The sequence below is a fragment of the Crotalus tigris genome, unplaced genomic scaffold, assembly GCF_016545835.1.
Source record: "Crotalus tigris isolate CLP2741 ecotype Arizona unplaced genomic scaffold, ASM1654583v1 scf7180000019078.1875890, whole genome shotgun sequence".
Classification (NCBI taxonomy): Eukaryota; Metazoa; Chordata; class Lepidosauria; order Squamata; family Viperidae; genus Crotalus; species Crotalus tigris.
Window position 1 is genome coordinate 1,459,817 of NW_024097364.1, and position 20,164 is coordinate 1,479,980.

The 20,164-nt window shown below is 37.7% G+C and overlaps 1 protein-coding gene across 2 annotated transcripts in view; it reads right to left on the reverse strand.

The window, feature by feature from the left end:
• SHISA6 (shisa family member 6) overlaps nucleotides 1-20,164 on the reverse strand; it is a 363,728-nt gene that overhangs the window by 324,306 nt on the left and 19,258 nt on the right. For both annotated transcript variants that reach the window (XM_039359559.1, XM_039359558.1), the window contains exon 3: nucleotides 18,451-18,611. In XM_039359559.1, coding sequence (XP_039215493.1) covers nucleotides 18,451-18,611 — 161 coding nt within the window. The remainder of the gene's footprint in view (nucleotides 1-18,450; nucleotides 18,612-20,164) is intronic.

Sequence of the window (20,164 nt, forward strand, 5' to 3'; positions counted from 1 at the left end):
ATTCTTTAACTACCTAGTTTGGGTATGATAAAACATTTAAAGGTTAATGCATTCCTAATAGATCCACAGTGAATAATCTTGAATATATCCTCTGACTATCATTTATCCAGATAATTTATCTGAAAGGATTAGTTGTGTGCACCCTTTGAGACTAGGTAAATCTGGGTTGTATCCAATGAATTTTTACACCTGTTTTGGTCAACTCATTTGTCACATCCTAATTCTCTTTTTATCCTACAGATCTTTTTGGCTGTTGTGGCTATAAGAAAACAAAGACAGGCAGCAGATATTCTTTAATGCTATTGGAAATACCAAATCTTTCTTTTTTTCAATTGCCACTACATAAATGGTGGTGAATGTTGCAGCTCAACACTTCTAGTTGGGAAAGAATTATTTACTACATAATCTTAAGAAGAAAGCATATATTTCACCAAGAACAAGACAAATATTGTACAAATATTTCAGGACTGAATCCCCAAATATGCGAAATGAACACATTTATGATATTAATAACAACCCAGCCTGGGCATGGAAAAAATAGCTGCAGATCATACTAAATTCTGGATAGCTGCCTGATTTGAGCTAGCTTTCTGTGAATTTATCTTGATATCCATTTTTCCATACTGACGCTGCTTGGAATTTGATTGAAGGACAGTATGAAAATAACTTAGGCAACTAAGCAGGTATAAAATAATTATACTCATCCTGTGATTTAAACCAATTAAAGCTTCTTCAATTGTAACTCAAGCCATTCATTCAGCACACAAAATTAACAAGCCATTATTAGACTTCTAAATGCTACTATGATCAAAAAGATGTAGGCCCTAACGGAGAACTAGCAAAGTGAAATATACTCTGTTTCTATTTCTATTCTGCTTGCAAGCATCGGGGAAGATATATTTTTTGTCCTTCAGTCTCTTTCATATTTTCTTCTCCAATGGTTAGCTTTGGCCTTCATACACAATACTTCATTCTTTAATGATTTCATAATCTATTCTAGACTTAAACAAAAACTGAACAGGCCAATATGGTTCTAGATTAAGTAATGTATAAACAATGTGATACTATGAATACAGATTAGAATTGTTTTTACAAAACCTAGCAGAAGCATCCAAGCCTCCTCTGCAATACACATAGATTAAGAGGTATGCAGCTTACTTTCTCTTCAATGTTCACCCCTCTCCTTATCATGTTTTCTCCTGGCTTACCTCATTTGCAGGTTGCTGCTACAAGGAGCTGGGAGGGCTTGGTATAAAAAAATGATAAATGCAAGGAGGAAAATACAATGGGCCTAATAGATGTGCAGATTGGAATTATGCCTTTGAGACCAGTAGCCTTTATTATCTGCCATTTCTTGATAAAACACCCCCAAAACACAAGAGAATGACTCCCCTTCACAAATCTTCCACACTAAGCATATGCTCTTGGGAGTATTTTTCTGTAAACCTGTTTATATATATTGTCTGCTTTAGTAAACAAACAAAACCAAGAATTCACATCTGAAAAAAGAAAAGCAAGAATTCTGCCTCAGAAGCATACTTTAAAATAACATAAGACTGGATACATAGAAGGCTTGCAGGGGTGGCCTTATTGTGCAAAAAATGTGAAGTACATTCAGATAACTACCGATGCATCTGCAAAATGAAAAAACCACTAAAAACTTGCATAAGTTAATTATATATTTATAATAATTATATAAGCTAAAAAGCCAATTTGGCGTAATGCTTAAGGAGCAGGCCTAGAAACCAGGAGACTGTGATTTCTAGTCCTGCCTTTGACATGGGTCATCTGGGTAACTTTGGACCCGACATTCTCTCTCAGCCCAACCCATCATGTTGACCCAAAGGTGCTTTTCTCCAAAAGGCAACTGGATTTTCTTGGTTTTTTTTTTTAAATGCTTCTCATCCAAGAAGCTTCTTTAGTTCTGAACTGAAGGGGGTTCAGTTCTGAACTAGGGTTATTGTTGTGGGGAAAATAGGAAGAGAAAGTAGTATTAGATATGTTCACCATTTTGAGTTAATTATAAAGTAATTACAGTGGGATAATAAATTATAAATAAAATGTATACATGATAATATATGAATATGTATTTATTTATTCCAATTCTATTGCCACCCATATATTTATGCTCACTCCCCAAATCATTACTATAACTTAATTAGAGATACTGCACCTCATCCTCACATTTATGGGGAAGACTATGACCTGTTAACTTGCATGCCTGGCTACTTAGTCTATTGCTCATGAGCTAATTGCATGAGCTCCTTCAAGACTTCTCTGTGTTTGCCTTTGTCTTTATACTTTGTAAAGGAATGGGGTCATCCTCAGGTGCTTCAGAACTTCATACATTTTGGCAGAAAAGCGAAGCAACACATTTTAGAGTCTCTCACAACATGAGAAGAGAGCGATACACACATTTGATGCTCTACTTCAGACAGCAAAATGCCTTGGGCTGACACTGAAGTTTGGGCCCTTCTGCCATTTGCTAGCTCTCTCCATTTTGTTGTAAAATGTGAACTTCAGTTAATTCGCTTGAGTGTCAGAGAGCAAAATTAACATCTAGTTCTGATATGCTGAGGCTGCATGCTGTAAGGAAAGCATCATCTTGTACAAGCAGCAATCAAACAATTCCAGTATGGAAGAAGTACTGTCTTTCCTAACGTAGACATACACCTGTACACTCACATACAGAGTGCAGAGTTCAAAAAACAGAGTTTATATCCCACTGATATAAACAGGGCTGTTTTTTATTTTTTTTCTTTGTGAAATATCCTCTGTCTCCCAATGGTGAAATTCTCAATGTCGCTTTCTATTAGTAAACACCATCCACTTCCTGTGGTCTCTGTAACTTGCTGTGTTGCACTGAGCGAGATGAGTGCGCTGTGATGTTTTGTTTCAAAGCTATATTCTTAATGCTCTTGCACACTCAACTGCTACTTTTATTAGTCCCTCTTTTTTATATTAAAAAAAGATATTGTTACCATAGTAACCCACAATTTCCTGATATCACCGAGGACAATAAAGCCAGGATGCCAGACTTCAAAGCTCTGTGGTTATACTCTGGCATCTTAATACGAAATCCCTTGTTTGTGGGCCAGCTGGAAACACATCTACTGAACCTACATACTTAACAGTCTTCCACAGCCTAAAAATAAAATCATCCTTGATCAGATGCGTTGAACTACCATCATTTTCAGCCAGCATGGCTACTGGTCCACCTGATAAGAGTTGTAGTCAAATACCCTTAGCAGCAACTGTCTGGATAGGGGGAACTATTCCATTACATAGCATAGCATACTGTATTTCACAGTATAGTGACTTTTGTTTATCGGTGGGACTTTATAAAACTCATGAGATTGTTTCAAGTTGTCCTGAACTAGTGTTTCATTCTATGGCTACCTGGAGTTTGCAGGGAAAATTAAGCACAGCAGGCAAAGGTAAGGCAGAGGCTGTCTCGTGAAGCAAAAGAAGGCAGCAATAAATAGATCCTCAGATATCTCAAGAGAGTCCTAATGGTTGAGTTTTTTTTTCTACTAGAATAATCTGCAAATTCTAAAGGCAGATGAAGCCTTGTGTAAATAGGATCTGCTATGAGACCAGCCTCATCTTCTCTAGAGTTATTCTCTGGCCTGCTAAAAAAAGCCTTCATCCAATTTTGCCGGTAAGATGGATGCTGGTAGAAAATGATTCTAAAGTCTGAGGAAGATATATAAGGAGTTATCTGATATTACCATGACAATACAATTGGAACAGCTGGTTCCCCCAAAACTGCATAGCATCAGCTGCTCTCCACCTTTCTCCACACTTGAAGTAGGAAATGACAATTGCTGGGCAGCAATAAGAAAACTGGGGAAGGACATATGTGCACACTTGGGGTCCTGTATCACACATGCACATCACTCTATATCAGCTAGAAGCAAGCACTGCCTTAAAGCTACCAGTGACCTAAATTAAAAGATTATTTGAATATGCAAGCACTGATGAATTAATAATGTACCTGCAGTTTTACAGAGATGCATTTTACTGTGTCTTCTTTAAACTTTTCATAAACAGAAAACCATTTCAACTCCAACATTTTATTCCCAGGCACGTTACAAAACATATAATTTGCTCTCAAAAGAGAAGGCCCCCTCTCTTTTGCCCATTAATCTGTCCTACTCTCCTGTTTCATCATTTATTATACCAGATCCCTAAAATTAATATCCTTCCCCTAGATAAAAGGACAGCTGTGGGAGGATTGAGGCAAACTCAGAATATATAAAGATCAGGTTAACAGTGGAAGTAATAAATTGATTTGCTGCTCAGATTTAATTGGTAGGTAAACATCCAAGGAGCCCAATTAATTGTTGGGTTGATGGACAAATCACTCAAATCATCAAGAAACTTTTCTCTCCACTACCACAATCAGGACAGCAGTCATAATAGCTGGATGAGGGAACTGAAATGGAATGTGTGGCTTTTCCTTAGTTTGGATTACATCCCATCAATGGTGAACTGCTTATACTGGCCACTGGTTTTCCTTCTATAATCACTAAATAAAATCAATATTAAATAAAGTCTCTATTGATATAACTGTCTTATTTGTGCTGCTTATTTTTGTAATGGTAAGGCACAAGAGAAAGTAATTCACCTACATTTGATGGCTTTGCTCCTAATATATAAAATGCTAAATGTATATTTCTACTTTTTCTGAATTATTACTGATGGTTTTCACATCTATCTACTCAAAATTCAGTCCCTGAAGTTGGAACCTTGTTCAAAACCAACATCATCTCCCAAAACTAGCCACTCAAGTTATGCTCTTGTTATCTCTCCCAGTAACCTCCCATTCCATAATAGGTTGATAACAATTAACTTTCTAAAAAATTATTTTATAGTATAAATGCAGAACTACCCACATATTCCTTTACTTTTTATTATGTTTTTTAATGTTGCCCAAGGATTTGCCTAGATCACAATCTGAAAAGTTGATTTTAAAATTGCTCCTTCTTTTTTATTGTTCAGTGCTGCTGAATCCTAAGTGAATCCCTAAAGAAGCAATTGTGAACTGTCCCAAGAAATAAGTCCTCAGGCTAGATGTGTTCAATGCCACAATTATAAAACAAATCATAGTCCTGGGCCATGGATGGTATGATCGGAGACATTATAGGGGAAGAAAGGTCTATAGTCTGGTGCAACCCTCCAATTGACCCACCCCTCCATATGTCTGGCTTGACAACTTCAGTCTTAGTCTTTGGTAACATTGCGTGGAAACTATGGCCTCAGGTTACTATTGGTTAATGCCAGATGTGTGTGTAAGATACCATTTCTCCAAGATATGGTAGTAGACAAGTGTGCTGATCTGGCTTACACCACAGAGGCCTTCTGGGTGAAGATGGGGCAGAGTTGTCTTCTGTGAAATATGCCTGCCAGATTTCTGCCTCAAGACCTCTATTGTAATGCCATCATCAGGGAAGATATACAGTTGATTATTGTTTGTGAGATCTAGGCTGCAACCAGAAGTGCCACCCTGCCATATTCCTAAAATAATATACTAGGCCTAAGGGACAAGGCTGACTGACCAACATGCTATCCTTCCCAATTTCTGGTTCTCGTTGTGGGGCTGGTGGTGGAGAATTTAGTGCTTTGTAACTTCATGTCCTGGGTGAAGAATCCAAATGGGATCAGGAATTCAAGGCTTTCATGGAACCATGGACTATATTACAATATCCTGACCTACCATAAATACATAATTACAAGATGGATCTGACCAGATCTCAAACCAGGTGTAACCTGATGTGATAATGGAAGATATTTCACTAGATCATTAGTTCTTTGTTCTGGTCCAGAGCACTTTTTGGTTTCCATGTTGAATCTCTATAAGGATTAATGCACTGATTAGGAAAATCTGCCACACGCACTCCATGAATCTTCTGGGTTGTATAAGGGTATTTGGCAGCTGTCCAGTAATCTAGCAAGCAGATCCACCAAGTATCTCATCAGCTTCTGAAACTCAAAGGCATTAGAAGGGATTGACTCTGAATAAACTCTCATCCTCAGGAGATTTTTGGTTTACAGAGGAATTGAAGTGGGGAAAGAGACAGCCAGAATTAAAAATTAAAGCAGAAGGTAGTCAGAGGGGAATTAAGAGTGAATGTGACCATACACAGGTACACTCCCATGGCAATGAATGACATGGCAACAAATGATGACTGACAATGAAGGGTCCTTGGTGCTCTTTATTACTGATGATGTTACTTTGCTTGGTAATGAAATGTCTGCAAGAAAACAATCAAGGTCAGAGAACACCAAGGACCCTTCATTTCAAATCTAAGCTACAAATATTCTCCTTTATGCTCTCTTATCCCATTTGTAGACTTGCATCCAGCAGCACTTTTCTAGATTACCCTTTTACTTTTGAAGAAAAGTGAGAATGAAGATGCTTCTTCAGGTTGCTGTGACATGTAAAAAGTATTTTGGAAACCAAATCATTCACATTAATTCAGAGCTAGACTTCGCCCAGACCGTGTCTAGTAGGTTGGATTGGATTCCTTTGAGTTTGTGGAAAAGGAGGAAATAGGATTCTCTGTGGCATACGCTCTGCCACCTGCAAGATCCACCTGCCTTATTCATGGAAGTAGTGCCTGGGCCAATTCAGGAAGTAGTTATTGCTTCATGGGAAGTAACCACTGACCTTCAGAAGGACTATGGTCCACCTCCTTCTACAACTACTGGACAAACCTTCTTGAAAAAGATTTTGAAGAAAGTCCCATTAGTCCTCTAAACAGAATATCATTGATCATGTATCCTTCTCAGGTGGCTTGAGTATTGCACATTATCACCATCCTGTGGTTATTCTGTTCTTTTTTTAGTGAATGGCTTTAGTCCGAGTACTTGGTAAAGAGTGACTGAGCCAAGGATGCCCAGGACTCATTCTTCTCCCTCGTGCTGTTCAACTGCTATATAAAGCTGCTGGGAGAGGTCATCCATCAGTTCAATGTCTCATCAGTATACATTGTTACCCAGGCCAAGCTGCAAATACTGTGAAAATCCTGACTGTGTGCTTTGACACTGTAGGTTTAGGGTGAAGCTAGTGTTAAATCCTGTAAAATGGAATTACTATTGGTTGGTAATAAATTGGTGTTATCCATGTGACAGCTTTAGCTCCCTGAAGAGTTGAACTTTCCTTTAAGGAGAACTTCTGCAGTGTGAGGGTTATGTTGGACTCATAGTTCCCATTAGAAGGTAGAATCTGTGGCTAGGGAGGCCATCAGCTTCAGCTGGTGTATTAATTTGTGAGTTTATATAGATTGGGATATCCTAATTGTCATGACTCATGTCCTTGTCATTCATACATTAATGAATAAATTATAATAATTTAACAATATGGCTTCTATGAGTTATTGAAGATGGAAAAAGCCACAGCTTAACTTGCTACTTGGACCTAGCCAGTATTTCCTAAAAATATGAAGGTGAGAGAAAGGGTTAGAGTTTGGGGGGAGGGGCAGAGCGAAAATTTTATGTTCGTTTGCCATCTGTATAGGCTATTTCTTGAAGTGGATGTGTGCATTCTCAAACTATATAAACAATGCAATTGCACAAGGTCTTGAAATAAACACAGATAACTTCTATTTTTAAGACAGTGCAGTACAGAAGGGAGCTTGGGGAAAGATTACTGCAGGGGTTGGTAAAGACAAAGAACAATCACCCATAAATGAACTGTGGACCTATCTAGGTGGCATAAAGCTAAGCTGTGTTGGGCCGGACAAATATTTGAATATGAGACTACAAGGAAATTCCAAGATGATATACTAGATGGGTATAGAGTACACCTAAGGTTTGAAGTGATGTTAGATTAGGCATGGAGTTTTGAAGGATTTGAAGAGATGGTGCAAAACATATTTCAGGTTTTTCCCCTTTTAAGTCAAACTATTAATGAAACATAGCAAAAGCCCTTTCATTTCTCTAACCTCAGCTCTGAAAGTATGAGAGTGTCTTACTGCTTGGGATACCAATGTTAAAAAAAATCCTTCAGTTAAGAGAGTTTTTCAAACGAATGAAATGAAATATTTTTTCCCTGATTATTAACGTTCAGCTCTAGTCAACTCCAAGCATATTCTCTAATTCTGCCCCTGTCTGTTCTTCCGAAAGCTGGAGTTAAGAAAGGGTTTATAGGTATCACTAGCCAGGGCTTTTTTCAGCCAGATAGCTGGCCTTGTTAGCTGATAATCAGTTGTCAAGTAAATCCCATGAACTTTTTCCTTGCATCATCTTCAACCCATCAAAGTCCTCTGTGATAACTGGATAAGGTAATGTACCAGTCCCTTTCAGGGAGTCATCAGGAGTTGAAATCAGTTAAAGAGATTTCAGTATCTTGCATAGGTCAATATAACACTCTACAAAATAATTTTCCTCTGTCATCTGCCAAGCCAGAGGCATGTGACATTAGCTTCCAAATCTCTTCACATCTGCATAACGAGGATTAAAACAGAGAATATTTCCCATAGTGCTGAATCTTCCATTTGGCTGGACACATTCATTAAAACTTTTTTTTTTAAAAAAAGAAAAAAGATCAAGGGCATTTTCTGCTCTTGTTTTGCATGCAAACTGAGATCAGAATATGCCCCCAGATAGAAGGAGTTGCTGAAAACAGCACTTTGAATGTGTTCACATCAGGAACATTCTCTCCTAAATAGCTTATTAAAAACCTTCTCCAGCTATATTCAAACTAATCAGAGGTTTAAACTGTGGCGCTTGCTGCATTCAAAACTGTAACAACATCAATAAGTTCTTCAGATGCAAAAGGACCAAAAGATTGATAACATGGATTGCAAAATGTGGAGAGCAGTATTAGAGGACTTTGTTCTGTTCAGATTCCCTGACCCTTCTGATACTGTGCTATGAAAAGGGAAATCAGCATGTCTTGAGAATGGTAAACCAAGTCAGATCCCTCCAGTCTACAAAATCTTTATATGAATAACAGCATTATGTGAAACAAGGAATTTAATTCCTAGATCTTTGATTTCTTCCCAAAATTCTGTCTGTTATTGATAGCGTAATGTATTTAACTTGCTTTTGGGAGGAAGGAGGATATCTCAGTGGAACCTCAGCTGCAAAAAAAAAATCAAGGTTCAAATCTCACCACAGTGCCACTATGTTATCAGGCCGTATCTTTATTTACTCAGTATCCTTTCCTTATCCTTGCATCTCTGGCAGATAGCCTTCAATTTAAAATTTTTGATTCTATGAACTCCCCCTTCTCAAGTAATTGATAATTCTATATCCTTCTTTTACCTCTAGCTGTAATTGTCTGCCAGTTAAAAGTCTTATGTCCCAAACTTGGCATGGAGAAAGTGTCCCTCTCTAGTCCTTAGCTTGTTTGAGAGATCAGTATTTCTGCCTCTCAAAGGGCAGGTGAGAATTCAGTTGGCGTTCTGGGTTTTTTAACTGCCCATCCTCTTGTCCCCATGAGACAATATACCTCAATGCTAACTTTCATCTGAGCTAACATAACAACAGTCTGATATCACATTATTTTTCGTCTGTTCAGATCTTCTTATGATTGAAAATTTTGCAGGAAACTCTACTTAGAAACTATTTCTGAGTACCCTTTCTTAAAATGTCACATCAGTCTTCTGCTCACGGCAAACAATATTCTGGGTATGAATCCTACAGTATTTGGCAAACATTTTCTCTGGGATTTTAGCGTTCCTGTTCAGAAGAAATATTCCAAATGTTCCATTCTGTGGGCCCATTATGATAATTGCTCACATACAAATAGCCCTTGACCTATGACAGTAATGGAGCCTGCCATGACAGTGGGCCATCATGTGATCAACCCAATTTTACAATTTTTCTTCTGGCAGTCATTAAGTGAAATTAGAGTGTTTTGGTTAAAAAAAAACAAACCCAGAAATAAACTCCAGTTTTCAGCAAAAACATCACGAATTGTGGTCATATGACTGCAGGACGCTGCAAATGGCTATAAAGACCAGTTGCCAAGCACCCAAAATCTATTCATGTGGCTGGGGGGGGGGCAGCTCTGAAACCAGGTTATAAGTACCTGTTGGGGGATCTGTCATTACTTCAAATGGTCGCTAAGCAATGGGTTCTAAATTGAGGACTGTCTGTATACATAGCATGTCCAACAACTAGTCTCACAAATTGTGATTTCCATTTCTGCCATTTCTGGATTTTCTTTCCTGGACAGATTGAATATTGAATACAGAAATAATATTTTTAAAATAAAAATACCAATCTTTGCTTAGAAACTTTCCATCACTTGCAGACAATTTTACCATCTTATGAAATCCAAGCACCTAAAATGCAAATATCTGCCAGAGTAGAAGTACAGTACCTATGCTTGCAGATAGAAGTGGATGTCTCTGTGGAGTCTATCCACAGTTTACCAAATGGTTCGGATCCAAATTCTGAACCATCTGACAGATGCTTCAGAATTTGGATAGATTGCATTGATATTTTGGCAAATTTGCATTGTGTGTGTGCCACCTGACCTCTCACAAGTTATGCTGTTCAACCCCCCAGACTCCTATTCAGCTGCCACCAATTGTTGATAAATAAATAAAAATCAAACTTAGTAAGGAATGGTTGGCTAGGTAAAATAAACTCACTTTAAAAGTAATTAAACTTTCAGAAAATAGATTTTTATTCTATCTCCAGGATGAATGCATTTTTTTCCTACTTATTAATTTGATTTACTGGATTGATAAGCCTGCTTAGCTCAAATAATATAGAACAGAATAGAGCTGGAAAGGACCTTGGAGGTCTTCTAGTCCAGTCCCCTGCTCAAGTAGGAGAACCTATACCATCTCAGACAGATGACTGTCTAGTCTCTTCTTAAAAACCTCCAGTGATGGAGTGCTCACGATTTCTGGGGATAAGCTTTTCCACTGGTTGATTGCACTCACTGTCAGGAAGTTTCTCCTTAATTCCAAATTGCTTCTCTCTTTGATCAGTTTCCAACCATTGTTTGTCGTCCTTCCCACTAGTGCTCTGGTGAACAAAGTGTCCCCCTCTTTCTTGTGGCAGCCCCTCAGATACTGGAATACTGCTAGCATGTCTCCCTTATTTCTTCTTTTCTTTAGACTAGCCAAACCTAAGTCCTGCAGCTATTCTTTGTATATTTTAATCTCCAGGCCTTTGATCATTTTAGCTACTCTTCTCTGAATTTTTTCCAAACTCTCAACATCTTTTTTTGTGATATGGTGACCAAAATTGTTGCAGTATTCCAGGTGTGGTCTTACTTGGGTTTTATAAAGTCGTAATAATACTTTGCGTGATCTTGATTCTATGCCTCTGTTTATACAACCCAGGATTGTATTAGTTTTTTTGGTTGCTGCTGCACACTTCTGGCTCATAGTCAACTGATCGTTCACTAAGACTCCAATCCCTCTCACAGATACTGTTTTTAAGCCAGGTCTCGCCCAATCTGTACTTGTACCTTTGGTTTTTCCTGCCTAAATGCAAGTCTTTGCTTTTCTCCACATTGAAGCTCATTTTATTGGATAGGGCCCATTGTTCAATTGTTGATTCTGGGCAGAGCACAACAACAACAACTAATAATAAACTGAAAAAGAACCACATAATATTAAAGTATACATAATATATAAATACAAATAAGAAATACAAAATATAAATTAGTTACCAAGCACCATAATAAAAACAACCAAAAGGAGAATCCACTTAACTGGCCTTAAATGCATGAGGGGAAAGGGAGCTCTGAATTCTATTTTGACAAAGCCCATGTTGCTGGTCTCCTACCCATATATGCTCCCCTACAAATTTTACATATGCATTCTGAGTGAATGTAATTCAGCACTATCTGAATTGCCACTTATTCCTCCTCTGGTGCCACTAAAGGTCCCAGTGCTCTAATATTCTCATTCTGTATGATCATTCTGTTAAGTCAAAAATGTAAGAAATCAGCTAGTACAGGGGTGTTAAACTATCGGCCCGCGGGCCAGTTTCATCATACCGAATCCATGCCCACCCCATCGCCGGCAATGCAAAACAAGTTGCGATATGTTGTGACACGTCACGTGACGTGGCGAGTTTGACACCCATGAGCTAGTACATGTAGTCCTCGACTTACAACAGTTCATTTAGTGACTGTTCAAAGTTACAACAGCACTGAAAAAAATGTCTTATGACAGTTTTTCAAACTTATGACCCTTGCAGCATTTACCATGGTTAGGTGATCAAAATTCAGTTGTTTGGCAACTGACTCATATTTATGACGGTTGCAGTGTCCCAGGGTCATGTGATAAGCAAAGTCAATGGGGTAGCCAGATTCACTTAACAACCGTATTATTAATGTAATAGCTGCAGTGATTTGCTTAACAACTGTAGCAGATCATAAAAGGGAGCAAACCTACTTAACAACTGTCTCACTTAGCAGCAGAAATTTGGGTCTCAGTTGTGTTCCTAGGTCGAAGACTACTGTACATATTGAGAATTCTACCATACTTCTGGGCATTATATTAGCCCAAATGTTTCTTAATATTAGCAGTTTTACAGTATGTGGACTTCATCTCCCAGAATTCCCCAGCCAGCATGCAGCAAGTTGAGGACCACATATTTTAAAATTGCCAAATTAAGAATTACCTGCGTCAAAAATGCTCAATTGGAAACAAATAGCATATAATACTGAACGATGCTGAAAAGAATGTTGAAATAATGTATACTCAGAGAATGCAGAAAAAGTAGCATTAATTTTAATTATATTGTCCTGAATTGCCCACCATCAGTCAGAAATCACCAAAACCAAACTTCAGCTTGTAAACAGAGCAAACAGAACTTTAATGTAGAGTTTCAACAATTAATAGTTCTGCAGTGGTGTCAAAGGATTACTCTTAGACTAATTAGAGATGGTTCTTGTATCCCATTTTCTTTTTAATTCAAGACAATAAATGGTGAATTCCCTAGATGACTATGCAGGTTGGACGAACCACTTCCTCAAAGGAGTCCTACTGTTCAATCTATAACTTATTAGATGAACATGAAAGTTTCCACAATCCTCTCCATACACATACACCTTCCATTACATGTCTGCCTTCCAAGATATTGGCAATGTACATTCAGGGACTTTTTCTAATGATATTGTGGTTTTGCAATTCCAATTTGAAGCAAATTCTAATAAATACAAGGAAGGAAATAAGATTTAGATATTGCTATTGATATGGCCATAGGTTATCACCAATTCTCTTTCAAAACAAAAAAGGATTGTCTATATTTCATGGTTCCTAATTTCCAGTAATTGCACAGTCTGTTTTTCTTTCTTTCCCCCCTTGTCTGCCATCTGAAAGACATAATTCTGAAATAAATGATTAGAATACTTATCAACAAATGTATAGTTTTAGCATTGGGAAGCAAAATTCAAGTTAGTCCCAGAATCTCTTTTCTTTTTCATTTGGCAGCTATGGTCATTAAATAGACTAACATAATAATTCCAGCAGTCACACCTCCCTAACATTCTATGGTCTCTAGAAACAAATGAAGAAACTAACTTAAAACATACCCTCAGTTGCTAGTAGAAGACAATTGTTAGAATTACTAGGATATTTCATCAGTTAATAGTTACTACTCGGGTTTCTAGAAAATTTGGCTTTCCTTCTATAACGAAAGCAGCTTGCTGGTATTTAAAATCATCCAGATAATCAGCAATATTTTCTCAGTCTTTTATGAAATTGAACCAATGATCTCTTCCTATTAACAGGACACAGGAGAACCAGTTGATGCAGTAGTTAAGGCACTGGACTAGAAATTAGGAGACTGTGAGTTCTAGTTCTGCCTTACATATGAAAGTCAGTTGGATGACTTTGAGTCGTTCTCCCTCAGCCCAACTCACCTCACAGCATTGTTGTTGTGAGGAAAATAGGAGGAGGAAGGAGTATTAGGAATGTTTCTTGTTTTGAGTGACTTAGAAAGTAATAAAGCTGGGATAAAAATCCAATAAATTATTAAATAATGTTTCTACAATTTCACCATTATTTTTTAGGGAAATTTGTGGCCTTATCCATTCACACAGGATTCTACATCACTTATTTCCTGACATAGTTTATATATTCAGTGATGAGGGATGCTATCTGCAAATAAAAAAAAAGGAGCTTGGTAGTTTGAAAGAATAGGGAAAAATCAGAATCAAAATAATGTTTTTCATTATGTTTCTTGAACTGCCTGATAAACTAGCATGAGAAAAGGGTACCCATCGTTACTGTACTGGCTATTGTCTCAGTTATTTTCCAAAGGGGATGGTTAGCCATTATTACTGAAAGAATTTAAGAATATTATAACAACAACAACATTATTGCCAATTACTCTTGTAACATTGTGCCATGGACTAATCAGTGTCATCCTTATATTTACCTCCCCAAATTCTAGACACAGAGTTACTACTTAACTATCCTACATTCAGTGTTGATGCAGATACTATTTTGACCTACTCACAACTATAATTTTATGAGGAATGAAAATCACTTATTTCAAGCTCTGACCTCATTTTCATCCTAGTGCTGTGCTTTCCTGGCAACTGCAACTGACTATCCAGCAATAATGTATCCTAAATGTTCTGATTTTCGATGTTTTGACTTTGACTGCACATGATGTACAAACAACATGCATTTAAATTTCAGCAGTGTTCATTTTAAGAGACAACAGCTTGAACAGAAGATGTATCACAGATAGCTAGAAAAGCGCAAGGTTTAATAATTCTCTCATCTACTGATTTTGTACTGAAGTTCTCCCATGCACAAGTGTACATCTTTTAAAAGGGTACCACACTTGCATTTCCAGGCACAAGTAAATATTGTGAAATCCACAGAAGGGAAATCACAGTACAGTTAAATAGCAAATATAGAAGAACCTGGAACTTGGGGGCTACCTATACCTGATGAATGTCTCAATATTTTTTTCTTTTTACAATCCTGTAATCTCTTAATTTGGGTTGAGTCCGGGTAGCTGAATGGAGCTGAACATTTACTAGCCTGACCCCTGTATGTTGTTTACAGCAGATATTTTCTCTTTGCGCCCTGAAAGAGAAACATTTGCTGCTACCTAGGATTGAACTCTCAATCTTCCGAGTAGGAGACAAGCGTCTTCACCACTAGGCCGCCACTGTGCTCCATGAATGTCTCAATATAAGGATGAAACCAGTTGTACTGTGCCTCCTATGGGTCAGTAGCTAATATAACAATGTACATTTCCCCTATTTCCCCCTATTTCTCTGCTGAAAATCTCCTTCAGCTGCAGTATTTTCCTTCAAAAACATATATTGTGAATATAGCCCGCATGCCAGACAGCAGACACACAATCTTCATGAATGAACAATGGCTATTACAGAAGTACACAGATACCCCACTTCCTCTGCTAGAGTCCTTATAAAAACATGGAAAAAATTCATGGAAATAGGTTTTGTGAGGAACAGCCTTACAACTCTAACAATTGCAAAGCTATATTGTAAAAATGGATGAATATGCAGTATATAGTTAGGATTGGTTCTATGATTTTTAATTTCTGTTTTGTGTTGTGTTAACTGTGCTCATTTTGTTTCTCTCTCGGAACAAGTCCCTAATGTTGGGAAAATTGGAAAGAAAGAGAAGAGGATGACCAGCGGCAAGGTGGATGGATTTAACTACACTGGCAATGGGTGTGCTGTTGGTCGATCTGAAGGACTGGATACGGGATACATAATTCTGGAAAAGTCTATTTATGTGGTCACCAAGGTGTTGACCTTGGCAACACTCAATCAATCAACAAATTACAAAATTGGATCTTTGATTTCAGCTTCCTAAATCTGTCAGGCTATGGTCACTGTTCTTCAAGAAATCTGTAATATTTTGGGTAAAAGATTCTTCATTTGTTTCCACACCTGCACTATCTTTTATTCTCTCTGGAGTTCTTTATTTTATTTTCTAAATTTTTCCTAATTTGCATACTGCTATGGTGCCATAATGTAGGCAGCTCTATAATTATCGCTTTCCTTTGAATGTCTGCAATTTAACATTTAAAAGTTTAACAAAAGTTTTTATCATACTTTTTTTTAAAAAACAACAACTTGATTTTGTTTATTTCCTATGAGTTTGATTTATATACCAACTGCGGGAGGAAGGGATGAATTTTCTATCACCATACAGGAGAAGCCATGGAGCCATGGTGGCACAGTGGTTAAAATACAGTACTGCAGGCTACTTCTGCTGACTGCCAGCAGTTTGGCAGTTCGAGTCTCAACAGTTCAAGGTTGACTCCAACTTCCATCCTTCCGAGGTTGGTAAAATGAGGACCCAGATTGTTGGGGGCAATATGCTGACTCTGTAAACTGCTTAGAGAGGGCTGTAAAGCACTGTGAAGCAGTATAGAAGTCTAAGTGCTATTGCTATTACCATGTCTTTATGCTTACAGGGCCAGGAAGTGGCACCACTGACATGATTTCAATTTTTGTCTTTTGACATTTTAATCCCAACCCCAGTGCACATTGGGGTTAAGAGGTGAATGTCAAGTGAGATCTCACTGTACAATAGAGGATGGCAGAGGAAATTAATAAACTGCTACCTCAGTGCAGAAGGTGGGAACATGATGTGGAAACCCAAAGGGCTTCTAGGAGAGGAGGTTACAACTTCCAACATTTTATCTCATTGACCTCAATATCTTATAACATTTAAATCTATTTGTTTCAATCTATTATGTAAGCCATCTGTCATGGTTCCAATAGATGACACCAACTAAAACAGAACTCTGAGGCTTGAGGTTTCCTTTAAGAATATGTTTATTGGCTACAAATATTGGCACTGTCAAACGTGAAACCAAGACTAAAGTTCCCTCCAAAAAGTTATAGTATACAAAGTTAAACTTCCCACCCCAGTACTATGCAATCAATTACATTTCCCAATATAATAGTTTGGCGGGCTTTCTAACAGAAGACTTGGCCCCCCCAGTCTAACGAACAGAAATGACCTTGGTTCCCACGGGACAGAGAATTGTTTAAACTAGCAGAAAAATTCCACTCCCCCTCCCATTCTGGTGACAACCGAAAATGAGCCAAATGGCTTCATTCAGGTTCGTTGCAGAGTTGACACCATCCTTTAGTTGTACCTTTATTTTATCATAAAGTCTCAGATTTGAATAGATTCTATTTCAGCTCTTTCCTATAACAACTCTTACGTCAAGTGCCAGAGAAATCAGGAGATTCAGGCAGTTCAAATGAGTATAAAGATTTATTGCAAGCTTAAGCTCTCTACAAGAATCTGAACTTTTAGCAGTCAAGGGAAATGAGTGGGAGATAAGAAAGGCATTTAAGGTGAGCTGGACTTAAATCTCTTATGGATGTGCAGGGACTCATACTGATGACACATTTGACTCCTCTCTTGGGCTCAGCCTGGTCATCTCCTACATCTTATATATATATTCCAAATCTAAAAATCTCTGAAATATCATAGAGGAGGGTATCTGAAATTTGTACTGCCTTCTACAAAACATCTAAGCATCCTCTTGTGGAAATCAACTTCTCTGACTTCAGAGGCAGGAAAACTGCACTCAATGATATGTTATACCCTATCACTTCTGACTGAACCAGGGCATTCTATTCCATATAATATGCTATTATAATTCTAAAGGCTCAAGGAATGGAGAATATAAAGTATGTCTTATTTCCCAGAAAAAGGAGATCAAGGGATGCAAGTGAAAGCTGTGCTTGAATGAAGATTTTGGGTCATGTTTTTCAAACAGACAATTCATTTGTAATTCATAATATTTTCTATCTCTTAAACATGTGCAATTTGCTTGTTATTGCTGCTGTGCCTTAATTTCTTCTACCTTAATAATGATCTATTACTGCAAGATCATACAGAATGCCTACTGGCTTTATCGATCCTCATGAAAGGGCTGAACATGACTCAGTAAGTCATCATATCATCCATAGGTTCTCACTATATATCTGTGAGCTCCCCCAGACACTTATGATCTTCTCTCTGTGGCAGTCTGTACAATCAGAAAACCATCTATAAAAATGTATTGTTTTTATATTGGTCTCTGCGTTGGTGTTATTACAATAAATTTTAAATGTGCAGTTGCGTTTTCATTTTACTCTTATGAATAATGTTGGGTTTCCGTAAAAAAGAAATGGCATATAAGCATCAATGAGAGCTTCTTTTAGCAAAAGAATCTACATTTATTTAAATGCAACTACATCTTCAAATATAACTCCAAAAAGTTCCTCAGTCCTCAGATCCAGTATATAGTTTTATTTGTACACCACTTAGTGCTCCTCTGGGAGGGACATGGGCAGTTTCAATGTTTGATTGATAGATAGATAGATAAATAAATAAATAAATAAATAAATAAATAAATAAATAAATAAATAAATATAGCACTAATAATATTCTGCCACTCCCTCCGATCCCATGCGTAGTCATTTAGTACTGTATGTTTATACACGTGCTGAAGAGGTGCCGGTCTTACCTGGGTTGGTCTTAGAGGTGCGCACTGGCGTATAGTGATTTTTCGAAGATGTTCGGATGGGTGTGTTGTCTTTGGGGGAGGTATCTATAGCCGAGATAGTCTCTCTTTCACAGTGTGCTATGGGGATTGGTCCCTGCTGCCGGAGGATATCGGCCAGAGCCCTGAAAGGAAGAAAGACCAATCATGCAAAGTTTTTGTAAAGCAAGTGAGCAGTAAGTGAAAATGAGTAAACTCCCCCTCTGACTTTTGATTAAAATAAAAAAAGGGAGAATATAGTAGTCACATTTCCTTTTGTGTACAAAACTAGATTTTGGCTGATCTTGAAAAATAGAAATCAGGATTACGACTGCTTAGTTTTTATATGGGGCAGCATTAGGAAATCCCAGAGCTATAAGGTAGAGGGAAAAAGAATTAAAAGCAGAAAAGAATCCCCCCAAAAGAAATTGTAGAACACCATTTCTGAACTGTGGCAAGAGAATTAGATGGGTATGTAAACACAGGCTCAAACATTTTCAGGATTGGTGACTGTAAATATGAAATAAAATATCATCTGCCACTTGGCAGAAAGACCATGACAAATCAAGACAAATAGTAGAATGCAGAGACTTCACAATGACAACAAATTATATGTTGCCAAGCCATGGTTTGCCCACTTGTAACATATGGCTATGATATATAAACCCTCAGAAAGGCTGAACGAAGGAAAAATTATGCTTTTAAATTGTGATACTGGAGAAAATGATTGACAATACCTTGGATTTCAAGAACAAATTATTCAGTACCAGGTAAAGTAAAACTGCTTGTTAGGAGACCTAATGATGAACAAAACCTTAAATATTTTGGGCACATAATTCCCAAATCATGTTCAGAAATAGCCCCAATGATAGGATATTGTTGCACAGAATCTCCACACTCACAACTTGTCATTTTTGGCACATGAAAGGGAGCTAAAATCTCCATTTCTGGTACTGTCTGTACTCATACAAACTCATCCCATCACACCTGAAGGAAGTAATTGGTGATTTTCATGTCATCTACTGATGCTAGGAAGGAGGAGAAAATAAGCTAGTAGAGCCTAGCAAAACATACTCTTAAACCATTTCACATAAAGCTCTAAGGACAGAATAAACTGCAATCCTCATTACTGAGGTGCATTGGATCTTAGCCATCAGGGCAGCACAAACCACGGTTAACATATTTTTCTGCCAAGACAAGGTCTGAAGGAATGTATATTCACATGGCTATCAAGAAGACCTCCGAATCTCTTCTAGCTTTCTAAGTAGTCTACTGCATGCACTGCTTTTTCTGATCAGGAAAACACCATTCAGAATTAGACTGAATGGGCAAGTTCTTGTGAGTTAGAGTGAGCAAGACACCATCTTGCTTTATTATCTGGAAGATGCTTGAAGAAATGGACAGGTTCCTTAGGATTCAGCCATCTGTCCTTTAGATATATATCCCTTCTTATTAATTAAAACCATCCAGGAGGTGATGTGTAGTTGAGTTCATACAGTGGTAAATGCATCCCTGAAGGAGGTACTTCCTCAAGAAGTTATCAGGCTAAAAAAATCCAAAGCTATACAAGTCTAATAAAACTAATTTTGTTAGAACAGCTATAGTAACAGAATCTTGCAAGTGTAGATATGAGCTCCCCCTCTTTCAACTTTAGGTAAAATAGGCAGGGAGCAGTTTGATGAATTTTCTCAGGTTGGTT